General features: G+C 36.9%; 1 protein-coding gene across 9 annotated transcripts in view; it reads right to left on the reverse strand.

Annotated features, from left to right (window-relative positions):
* Positions 1-2,115: 2,115 nt before the first annotated feature.
* Positions 2,116-13,275, reverse strand: part of scaf6 (SR-related CTD associated factor 6) — a 112,743-nt gene continuing 101,583 nt past the window's right edge. For all 9 annotated transcript variants that reach the window (XM_083112776.1, XM_083112769.1, XM_083112775.1 and 6 more), the window contains 4 exons: positions 8,302-8,526; positions 6,259-6,403; positions 4,879-5,028; positions 2,116-2,431 (listed from right to left, as the gene is read on the reverse strand). In XM_083112776.1, the coding sequence (XP_082968902.1) occupies positions 4,900-5,028; positions 6,259-6,403; positions 8,302-8,526 (499 nt within the window). In that variant the 3' untranslated portion in view covers positions 2,116-2,431; positions 4,879-4,899. The remainder of the gene's footprint in view (positions 2,432-4,878; positions 5,029-6,258; positions 6,404-8,301; positions 8,527-13,275) is intronic.

Below are 13,275 nucleotides of genomic sequence, written 5' to 3' on the forward strand. Positions count from 1 at the left end.
TGTTTTGCTATGTGTGCGGTGAGTTCACGACAAAATCCCAACGAAACTCAATTACACCAATAGCGAAGAAAGCTTACGAGCTATATTTCGGATGCAAAATCGGAGACCAAGATAAAGGGTGGGCTCCTCATGTCTGTTGCAGTAGATGCTCGTGATATTTACGAGGGTGGTTACATGGTACCCATCTATCCATGCCCTTCGCTGTTCCCATGGTATGGTGGGAACCTCGAGATCACGTTACGGATTGTTACTTTTGTTTAACTAATGTAATGGGATTCAAGAAAATCCAAAATATCTTACAGTATCCAAATTTACCTTCTGCGATAAGACCAGTGCAACATGATGAGACCTGTTCCAAAGCCACCTTTGGAATGGTCTTTGGATGAGAAAACAGAAACTTCCTCAGATGAACCGATATCTTCTCTCGGACATGATCCTGACTTTCAAGAGTCACGGAAGACACCACATCTAACCACCCAGCCAGAATTAAACGATTTAGTACGTGATTTGAATCTTACAAATAAAGAAGCGGAACTGCTGGGTTCAAGACTGCAAGGGTGGAACCTGCTGGAACCAGGGACAAGTTTTACATTCAGAAAACGTCAACTAAATTTTTTTTCCTTTTTTTCTATGGATGGGTCCCTGGTATGCTGCAACAATGTCGCTGGATTAATGCAGGAGTTGGGAGAAAACTATAAATCAGACGAATGGAGGTTGTTCATCGATGCGTCAAAAACTAGCTTGAAGGAGGTCCTTCTGCATAATGGAAATGAGAAACCTTCAGTGCCAGTTGCTCATGCGAGTGAAATGAAGGAAACATATGAAAACATTGCTTTGATTCTCACAAGTGTTAGCTACGACAAACACCAGTGGAATATCTGTGCTGATCTAAAGGAACTTGAAATTCCTTTGGGGATGCAATCACGAAATTCTGTTGTTTCCTCTGTCCATGGGACAGCAGAGCAAAGGACATGCATTACAAAACTAAACACTGGCTTCCCAGAGAGTGTTACACACCTGGAGAAAAAAGTCTCTCTCACAAACCTCTTGTCGACGCCAACAATGTGTTACACTCCCCACTGCACATCAAGTTGGGGTTAATGAAGAACTTTGTGAAGGCCATGAACAAAGAAGGAAAAGGGTTTAAGTACTTACGAAGCAAGTTTCCTGGTGTAAGCAATGCTAAAATAAAAGAAGGGATATTTGTTGGCCCTCAAATCCGGGAGGCAATGAACGATCCCAATTTTGAAGAACTGTTAAGTGAGAAAGCAGCATGGGGTGCGTTCAAGGGTGTGTGTCGCAATTTCCTTGGCAACCATGGGGCTCACAATTACTCTGAACTTGTAGAATGTATGCTGGCAACATATAAAAAATTGGATGCAGTATGTCTTTCAAGATACACTTTCTGTGTTCCCATTTAGACTTTTTTCCCTCTAATCTGGGTGCAGTGAGTGACGAGCAGGACGAGCTCTTTCACCAACAAATCGCAGAAATGGAAAAACGTTATAAAGGCAGATGGTCTCCCAGATTACTAGCTGATTACTGCTGGAACACAAGTCTCAGATGTTCAACATGCCTGCTACAAGCGGAAATCATACAGAAATACATTTTGAAGGTGCGTTACTTTTACTGTTTACTTTAATGTTTACTATTTTATTGCAACGGCAAATTTTAGTGCATGTCTTAACTACATTATTTACAATCATATTTGGCATATGCTATGTGCTATATTTTACCCTTCTTTTAATGTGCGGTGAAAATTTTTCAAAATGGTTTCCGCCAGAAATGGTACGTGATACAGCATTTTTGTTATGATTTTTGAAATCAGCGCACCCGATTTATTAAAGATCACCTATTTTCATCCAGCGGCAAAACAAAAAGTTTTAATTTGTTCCTCAGTGTTATCGGAGGAGGCTTCAGTTCAAAGTTATTGACTGAGTCCAATTTCATATTATAAACAGAAGGGCTAAATAGTACCTACAGTTACAAATTGGACCTAAACCACTGTGCTGCACTCCAACAGGAAATCATACCCTTTAATTACAAGACAATAATATCACTCAAGTACAGTAATAAAACACAAACTTTTTTATATAAAAAAACTAATCTTATTGACCTTACAATATTTTGCTACAGAGGAAAACTTTGTACACAGAACATTACACAAATAATGACCTATTCTTTAAAAATATAACACCACGTGTAACATTTCATTTTCACTCAAATAAAAACGAATTATGCAGGTTCATTGAACCTTAATGAAGATCAATTCAATTAAAAAGAATTGTTCCTTCTTTTTATAGTCTCTATTCAACAGAACAATTTCAGCACAAACTTTCAGGTTTTCAATTCACTTAAGTCCATGTATCAGTTCACATTTCTTCTGGTCATGAGGTGTCAATTATTGTGTTAGCTTCTGCCACTACTCAACCTGTAAAGATTTACATTAAGCATTACATTAAATCAATATTAAATAATAAATTAAGATCCTATCTGGGGCTAACATCATCGTCTTGTAATTAAGGGGTTCTGGGTTGATACCCAGTGGTTCAGATCCCACTTTAAATTGTAGGTCCAGTCCCAATTAGCCTATCTGTACATACAGTGAACTTAAAACAACAATTCAATTCAATAAGATTCTACTGAAGGGTATGTTCACCAGACATATTTCATATCTATGTCATGTAACAGCAGGAATTACTGCTGGGAAAACACGTCTGTGCAAAATGGAATGGGAACCATAAAAACTGGTTTGCACCTTATAGTACATAAGTTTTACAGAGCCAGAGTCTTTTCTCGTGGATTTAGTTTACATATGTGCAAAAACAGTTTCCAGTACAGACAGTGCAATTTCCAAAGAAAAGTTTAAAATTATGAAGCAAGAAAAGTTCATTAATCGTGAAAAAAAAAGTTTTCTTGAAATTTCTTCTTCATATACAAGATAATCATAATATTAAAATAGCTGTAATTGGTAACACAAAACAGTTTTGCTGCAGTGTGCAGATTCATTTAAAATTGCATATTCTGCAAAATTACCAAGTAATCTAGACTCAAACATAATTTCTAATATTAATAGCACTTAAATAGGCTCAGCTCAGGTTTATTCATTTGATGGTTGTTGGGGGCAACAAAGGAGTACAAACAATACAGTACAAAAAATATAAAACAACCCATATACTCTGATGTTAACCACTTTTCACCGAGTAAGCACAGAAATTACATGCAGCCTCGTTAGGTTGACTAAAATTAACCTTTAGAAGCTGCGGCTATTTCAGCAGGCTGTCTTCGGCACATAATGATCAATTAAGTAGCTCTACTGGGTGTTTCATAAATACTTTAGGGGTTACAAATATTTATTGCAAGTAAAGTATTATATTTGGTCTAGGAATTAATTCGTGCAGTTGTTACGCACACATTGAAGCTGTAGTTCAAACACAAAATACATAAATACCTTAAGAAAAATATTGTCCATCGCGAGCCACCACTTTCGCCCATCTGTCAGGCAAGTTACGGATTCCGTGGCGAAAGAAGTCCTCATCCTTTGAAGCGATCCAGTCAGAGACCCATTTTTCGATATCTTCTGAAGAAGTGAACCGCTTTGAAGCAGCAATTCGCGAATGGTTTTTCGTCTTTCAACGTCTCTGTCTTTCAATTCATGTGGAACCCAATGTGACATCTTTTGAATCATTCCCATGGCTTTTGAGGCATTTGGAAACTGTTGTTTGATCAACACCTAATGCTTCTGCAAGTTCTTCCTGCGTTTGACACGAATCCTGATCGAGCAATGCTCTCAATTCTTCGTCTTCAAATTTTTTTGGCTGTCCAGGTTGCTCTTGGTCTTCCAGGCCGAAATCACCACTTCTAAACCGTGCAAACCACTTCTGACACGTTCGCTCAGCTAGCGCATGGTCACCATACACTTCCAGCAAAATATGATGACTTTCGGTAGCACTTTTCTGCATGTTAAAGTAATGAAGCAGAACACCCCGCAAAAACACTTTATCTGGCACGAACTGCGCCATGTTCAGTTGACTACAAAATGCTGTTGTTGACGCGTCAATCAACTGCTCTATACTACGAACGATGTGCGCTGACAGGAGTTTTCAACACATGTGTGGCTACATGGAACTGTGGGACGATACGCTCGTTACGCCATCTCTTGTCCAGGCGCACGAATTAATTCCTAGACCAAATACTTAAGTTAATGAAACTAGTCCAGAACGAATGAGGAACTCAAAACAGTTTTCTTAACACTTAGAAATATTCAATGTGTGCAACACGGGTGACACAGCATGCATCAACACGATAGTCTACTTCTTGCCACACTCGCATCAACATGGGCCTGTCGATAGTCTATCGCTGCGATGATACGCTCCCTTAAGGCTGCGACATCACGCGGTATCGGTCAGACGAATACCCTGTTTTTGACGAAAGAAGTCACATAGTGTAAGGTCCTGTGATCTTGGGGACCAAAACATTGTACAAAACACTGGGTGATGTGGGTGATTTGAGTGTCGCAGGGATATGAACTCTCAGTTTAACGAAACATGCACGCACAAACTGTTTGTGTTCCTATTGTGTTGATGTGTGTCGTGTCACCCATAATGCATACATTGAACATTTGTAGACCTTGAAAAAAAAACTGAGTTCCTCGTTCGTTTTGGACTGGTTTCATTAACGAAAGTTCAATAGTTTACTTGCAATACATTTTTGTAACCCCTCAATTATTTACGAAACACCTGGTATAAATTAAATTTACTATCCCTGAAGTTTATATTTTGTACATACTGCACTGTGCATATTTTCCTAACAAGAACGACTAACGTTAACAAAAGGACTGATCAGAAACGGGTTCATCTATATTGTGGCTATGCTTACCTGAGGATGGTGGGTGCTCTGCTATAACCTTTCCTCCGCTCTTGCCTTCATGCGATTTATAAACGCCTGCCCTTTGCTCTTCCTGAAGTTCTCATAAGGGTCATTCAGGTTCATTCCAACACCTTTGTACTGGTCAAACCTATCACGAACCTTAAAATAAAAAAAATCCATAAATCATGTAATTACTTCAAGCAATGAAAAAATCCTCTACATTTGTACAGGGTGTGTCTTGTTATCATGAGGCAATTTTAAAGATATATCTTAACTATACCTTGTCCAGGAGTCCGTGGAGCAAGATAAAAAAAAAGTCTTCTGTACATGCACAAGTGGTTACTCGAAAGGACTCGACTAATGAACATGTGAGTGGGAGAGGGAAAACATGACTGGAGCTAGCAGCCGTTTGCAGCAGTGCACACTGCTTTGCTCTGCATACTCAGTTTCTCCTTTTCTCTACTGTTATGGAAGACGTTTCACACACCCCTGGGACAGACTGTAAACCAATACTTATATTGTGAGCTTCAGGAAATATGAGTGCATTCTAATACATATTTTCAGAATTGAATAAACATTATCTTTTTAGCATGGATTGTTTGTTTCATTGGTGTGATAAATGATATACAGATATGATGTAGAAATATATTTTCGGAAGGTTCCTTGACTCCTAACCAAGTGCCACACACACATAATAATAATAATAATAATAATAATAAAGAATTGCCACTGTTTTTCGAAAATTCAAAATTGAAAAATCCTTTTCTTGAAAACTATAAAAGAAAGCATGACAATTTTTTTGAAAAAGTAGAAACAATTTTTTTTAAAAAAAAATTGAAAATAGCAAAAACCGAAAAATTTCACTTTCGAAAATGGCCATACCTAAAAATTAATGAATTTTTGCTGGAGATATGACAAGATGAGGCTAAACAATGACCCATTAAAAGAGAATTAATAAAATGAAACGTGGACCCATGACCTGGCCAGGATCCAAACACAGAATCTTTGGAGACTGAACGGCAAGTTGAAATTAACACTATCAGCCACCAAGGCAACCTACAGAAGCTCTCGCACCAAAGCAAGCAACAAGCAACCACAATAAAGAAACAAGCAACCTGCTTTATTTATTTGAAAACTGACCAATTACATGCAGGCTGATCAAGCACAAAATGTTGCTGATGACTAGTTTGTTCTCAAGCAACATGTGAGTGTGAAAGCTCCATAAAAAAGATTCAAGAAATAAGTAAGCTATTGTATTCAATTTTCAGAGAATACAATTCACACACTAACAGATCACAGCATTGGTTGCATAATTGTAATAGTAATAACAATAATAAAAATATGACTACTCAGAACAAGCATTACAGGTAAAAGTGCAATAACACCTACCTCTCCCCCTGATATTGGAGTTTCAATGCCCTGCTCTTTAACCCCCAGTCCAGCCCCTCCCCACCCCATCTTCCTGAGCATCTGATGTCCCTTGTTGCTCTCGTCTAGTTGTCGGTCGTGACCACTTCCCCCATATGTAGAGCCCCTGAAAGAAAATTACGTGCAATTTAAATTACATGCACATGAAACTTAACCCCAGAATGACAGAAGCGATAATTTTGTCAATCTTGAATTCTTTTTGTTACATTGTTAGTAAAACATTTTACCCACATAATATAGCATCAGGGACATTTTTTGATATGTGGTACAGATATGATTATAATTCATTATACTTGAATATTAAAGGCAGAATTTCCAAAAATTGAAGGTTAAAAATAATATTTTTTATAATAAAATTAATTTGCATTAATACTTTACACTAAATATTTATGAACAATTATTTTGGCCACAAAAACTACTAACGAATTTCACAGAAACATAAAATAAATTATTTCTTTGAAGCATAGCTTATGGCAATATTATTACGAATAAATACAATAAGTGATTAGTATCCAGTTACTTTTATTATTGTTTCTGGCAAACATTTGATTTTAAACAAAACATTTTCAAACAGTGTTCATCAGGTGAAAAAACATGTATGGATAATGACTGAGATTGAAATGTAAACTACTTGATTTTAAAAAGTCTTTACCTGAGAATGCATCATGTATAATGTGAAGCAAAAGTGAGTTGCACATTCAAAATGAAGTTAGTACTTTTGAATATAAAATAAGTGGATCAATACAGCTGTTAGTGTAGGTGAATTTGACAACTGATATATGTAATTTCTAAACTTGTAATAAAAGATGAAAGAAAAATTAATCTACAATGGCTACTAACAACACACCATTTTTTGCTCATGACTGTACACTGTGCATCTTGTTATCAATAAAACTAAGGCATTTGTACAGGTTTATTACTAACGGGTGTTTCACTCGGGGCAGAACCTTGTATTTTGGTCATAACTCGGACACTAATAAAGATATTGCAATGAAATTTGGAGTGGATTTACCTCCGTTCATGCGAAGTCTGGTGTGACATGATAAGAAGTGCTGGAAATGTCCACCATTGGCATCCAGGCAGCAAAACATCGCACGACCTGGAGTAGCAACGGCGCCGATCGGTTGCGGCCGTTTATGCATACCGAATCTCCATGGTTTAGAGTTAAAACAGCCAGATTACGGGAAGAGAGTGACATATTGTCAATGGCTCCAGACCCTTGACCAGGATAATCTGGACATTCTGGACTACACTTGGTTTTCGGACGAGGCGTGGTTCCATCTTTCAGGATGTGTGAATTCGCAGAATTCTCGCATTTGGGCAAGAGATATTCTCAATGTGATACACAAAGAACCCCTTCATTCTGAGAAGATTGGTTTTTTGGTGTGGAATTTCCCAGAGGTGCATAATTGGACCCATCTTATTCGACACGACAATCACAACAGCAGCATACCTAGACATCTTCAACTGCTTTGTGAACTAACTGGATGATGAGGAATTATCCATTGGTTATTTCCAGCAGGATGGAGCAACACCGCACACCTCGTATGCAAGCATGGCTGAAATTCGGTCTTTTTTTTTGGTGACCGAGTAATTTCCTGGGGACTTTGGCCACCGTGCTCGCCCGATCTCACGCCGCCTGATTTTTTTTTCTGGGGACATTTGAAGTCCCAGGTTTACGCCAACAAATCGTGAACCATAGAGGCCTTGAAAGCAAACACCAGTGCGGCCATCCAAGCAGTGACACCTGACGTACTGAGACGGACTTTCCACAACATGGAACGCTGCATCCAATGCTGCCTGGATGCCAATGGTGGCCATTTCCAACACTTGTTATGATGTCACCCGACTTCACATGAACGGAGGTAAGTCCACTCCAAATTTTGTTGCAATATCTTTATTAGTGTCCGAGTTATGAACGAAATACAGGGTTCTGCCCAGAGTGAAACACCCTGTATATTGCTAAAATAAATAGCTTTCTAATATAAAAAAATGGAAACTTACAAAAATGAAGGAGGAGTTGGACTTCTATGTTCCGTTGGGCTCCTCTGCCTGAAATGCGAATAAGGAGGTGATCTCGATCTGGACCGCGACCTTGACCGTGAATGTGACCTGGACCTTCTTCTGTACCGGGATGGTGGTGGTGGTGGTGGCGCTGGTGGTGTCCTCGATCTGGATCTGGACTTGGACCTAGATCTGGATTTCGACCTGCTTCTACTTCTAGACTTACTGAAAAGAAAAGAGAAGATACATTTTTATGATAATGAAGAACACATTAAAACATGATTATGGTGGAATTAAATACAAATGCCATTTTTTATGTGCCAAAAATGCTTTCTACATTGCCAATAAAAGTATGTTCCTCCAACACAGACTGTGTGCAATTAGATTATGGCACAATATATTAAACTACAACACAACCACTTTGACCTATGGGAACATGTTGCCTTTTTGTGGTTTGTTTGGCATCATCTTGCTAAGGCGCCAATTGATTATATTCACACTTTTTCATTTGTCATTATTTATTTAGTCCAATGCAAAAATACACTTTTTACGTACAGTTTAACAAAGACAATAATGCACCCGGAAAACTTGGAAACTAAAGTGCACAGTCATTTGTCCTCCTCCCCTTCTCGTGCCTTTTTACAGTAATGCACACAATTTGTCAACACAGGAACAATGGAAGCAGCTGATTGCATTGCCTACACTTTCTCTGCTCGCTGATGGTTGAAAATTTGCCTACACTGCCACAGGGGATTTTCTTGCCTTCGACAAGCTGCAATACATTTCTTCCATACATACACTACACCACATTCAAAAATTCATAGTAATACATTACCACACAACCACTGCACTTAAAAAGTTTAATTAAGTGGTTGAGGCAAGTCTCTCATGAAAAATATACTTGTCTAGAATGCAATGTGAAACTGTACAGTGGGATCCATGAGTATTACAGTGCAAATTGTTCATCACCATGTTCGTGTACTTTATTTGACCAAATAAGAGCTTCAAGAATTAAAATAAAACTCAAACAAGCTGTTGACAACTTCTGCACCAGCATACATAAAAATCAATCACTTAAAAACACAAAGGATTTAAGAGAAAAATTAATGAAAAGTCACGGACAATTTGCATAGTAATACTCATGGATCCCACTGTACCAAGATAAACTTATGCCCAATAACAACTTAATTATTAGTAATTGTCCATACTATCACACATTTCATGATGAAAAACAGATGAAAGTACTTGAAACACATGTACAACACGCGGAGGTGGGTGGGGGGTGGATGTAATAAGACAAAGAGGCACTTGTGTTTGTACACTTCTAACTGTCTGCTGGTGAAGACCCTAGTCTCATGACATTTCGAAACAATGATATGTTTGCTCCTACCGCAGAATCATGCCCAAGGGTGGGGAGTTTATGGGAGCCATAAGCTCTCCACTTTGGCCCAGTATTTCTATAAAAAACGAACGTCAAAAGAAGGAAAAGGTGCCAAAATTAGGACTGACTAATAAAGAAATATACATATCCCACTCCCCCCATTTTGAAAATCCCAGACACCTCACTGCGCTACAGGTATGCTTATAATCTGCTTTAACTAATAAAACTTCTACATTTTGAATATTGCATTAAAACAGAGAGCGTGAATAATCTGTGTGCTATATGTTCTCCTCCCCCATAAAATATAAGCATTTTGACTCATTCTGATGCACATTCCCCTACATGATGTTCACATTATTAATTTTCAGTCCATTGGGGTTTCCTCCTCATTCTTTCAACCACAGTACAACTCAAATGTAGCCACATCATTACAGAAAAACGATACCTACCTGTTATATTATAAATTCTGACATGTACATTTCTGTCAGAAAAGAATTACACCATTGCATCGTAAACTTCATTACATAATTGATTGATTTGTTGTTTTAAGTCCACTTTATGTACAGTAAGGCTAATCGGGACTGGACCTACAGTTTAAAGTGGAATCCAAACCCCTACGTGCCTCCGCCGGGATTACAAGGCGACAATGCTACCACTGCACCATTGGGGAAGCATTTTCATTACATAAAGAGCGTGAATGAGTTAGTTTATGTTTTAAGTTAGCTTTTTGCACAGTATGGCTAATCGTAACTGGACTTAACAGTCCAAAGTGAGATTCAAACCAAGCCTCCATCGGGCATCAAATAAAGAGCAGTATTTTGGAATCTCTAGCATATTTTCATTCACAGTGTGTCAAACATATATTGCAAGTGCAAATAGCTCCTTAGAAGCAAAAGAAGAAGACAGACAAAGGTGTTAGTAAAAAATTAAATTAAGAAAGACAGCAGAAAGAAGATCTTACTTAGCAGTATTTCAAGGCAAGAATTAAATATATGATGGAATGTCACAGCCACACCTTACCCAGGATTCAAAACCTGGAACTCCTGTTTTGTTACGTATCATGTTAACCGAGGCTGTCCTCATCACTATAACCCTGAACCAAAAATGGAACATGATCTCAAATTTAAAAAGTTAAGAAGTTTTTCATTTGTTTCATAAACTTTGCAAACTGTTAAACTAATTCATTAATGGTTGATTATGTAATCCATTTCTCACAACTGCACTAAAGCTTGATCCTGATTACCAGTTCATTGCATCAGCATTTAAAAAAGACTGCTGTTATTACATCCAATCTACATGAATCACATTGTTTAACACTGACAAGAAAATTGAATTGTATTAGAATTATTTTTAACTCAGTCAGACTTAGCACTCAGTTATATTCTTTGCAACAAACTGGTCAATATTTTCTTCAATGTTTTCATTCATTCACTATTAGGGCATTCTTTAGTTTTTATGCCAATCTCCAACCATCCTATTCTAACCTTTCTTTTAATAAACATTAATTAATTAAAATATACAATACCAATCTTCTAGAGCTTTGCTTTTAATAATTTCACATAAGATAATTATTAGGGGCATGCATATTTCGTTTTTGACGAAACAAACAAAATGTGAAATAACACGTTCTAATGTTTCTGAAAGGTGGGAGGTGCATTTTCCTACCCTGATTTGTCACGAAATGGTGCAGAATTGCAAAATGTGAAATAGAGACAAACATGAAATTTAGAGTTTATTTACCGACGCGACACTTTCTGAAGTTTGAATTATCCTGTGAGTTGCGCAATTCACAGAAAATTGACTAAATCTGCTATAAATATTTGAGAAGCAACAATGAACCCTTTTATACAGAAATAAACTTAAAACTCTGGTAACTACATAAATGTGCTATTACAAGGGTTATGTTTATTTTGCAATAAGTGCAGTTTTTAAATCAAATTTCGGATTATGTTAACAATTTTAAAACCACAATGTCGTTTTATATGCTGCTTTTGATGAATTTTTTCACCACTATAACACTGACATTTTATTTCATTTACCCCTTTTGAAACTGAAATTGACTGATTTTGTACAGTAATGTTGTTTTTTTTATTTACTAAAAATATGTGCCTCTAATAATTATTTAATCACAAAATCCATCTTTACCTGCAATTCTGTTACCAAAATAATGAACATTATGCATTTTGCGCACCCTACGAGATCCCCAGACTCTGAAAAAGTATTGGCCACCAGTGATTAAATTTGAACCAATGCTTTCTGATACCATTAGTATCCTCATCAGCCCTTGTTTAAATACTGGAATGTGACCGACTCTTATACCGGTTATAATATGTCACTTTTGGCCAATCAAATCATTCATAAACTGGCTTTCTTATATCCCTGACACTCATTGAAGAAATCTGGAAATTGATGCATAACTGCATACCATGAACACTTACTACACTACAGTACTAAAGTTATTCAGGGTGTCTGCCATTTTTTCACAAAAACAAAATTCCTTGACTTTTCCAGGTTTTCCAGACCAAATCATTACAGCAGTTGGTATATGAACATGTCTGGAAGATTACATTTTAGCAAAACACTAGCACTTACAATCCCACCTAACCATCTTTTAAAATATTAACTTTACATGTGAAGGTAACGAGAAGGCAAACTCAACAGTAAGTGGCTGTTAGATAGGGGGAGGAAAGCAAGTATTGACTAACGATGGACAAAGAATTGTTTTATATTAGGGATCGGTTACCATTACCGATAACAGATATTCTACCGATCCGATATAAAATTAGAAATGGACCTTAAAGAATCTGAAAGGTTCATCAACCTCCTTAATAAATGTGTGTTTCAAGGTGACTGCAGTGAAAAGAAATTGCATGTTTAGACATTTACTTTTTTAGAAATTAGGGCATGGAGATTATCCATAAAAATTACAACAAAATGGCAGAATTTTGCACTAAATTATCAGATATTTATCGATGTATCTGATCGGTAAAATAATCGATAATTTTACCGATACACCAAAATGCCTATATCGGCCGATACTGATAAGAGTACCGATTAATCGGTCCCATCACTAATTTATATTAAAAAATGGCATAAATAGTAGTTCTAGATGAACATAATTCAAAACATGACCCATTTCCTACATAATAATTTGCTCACAAAAAATTAAAAATTTCTTGCTTCTCCTTCCTTTTTTGTTTAAATAACAATTTTTAGTGCACAACAACAAAAGTTCAGATTTTTCCAGAAAAACAAGAAATTTTTCCTGACATTTCCAGGTTTTCCAGACTAGTAGACATCCTGTTATTTTTAATTGTAGTTGCACTGAAAAGTACATCAACAGGGCACTTGCAAAGTACTTCATACAAATTGTTCTAGATGGAGCAATATGGTATTTGCTCTAGTAGTATAATTAAACAATAAAAATCTACAGCACTACTAATACTTCAAAGTATTCCAACCTATTTCTCCATGCTTGCTAACCATTTAAAGACTGGTACCATATCTGCTCTGCAGAATATATAATTGTGCACCACTGCAAAAGAATTCTCCACAAACAAATGTGTATACTTGATTTCACATGAGTTTAAAAA

This window comes from Lepisma saccharinum, chromosome 26 (genome assembly GCF_977018435.1).
Source record: "Lepisma saccharinum chromosome 26, izLepSacc3.1, whole genome shotgun sequence".
NCBI lineage: Eukaryota > Metazoa > Arthropoda > Insecta > Zygentoma > Lepismatidae > Lepisma > Lepisma saccharinum.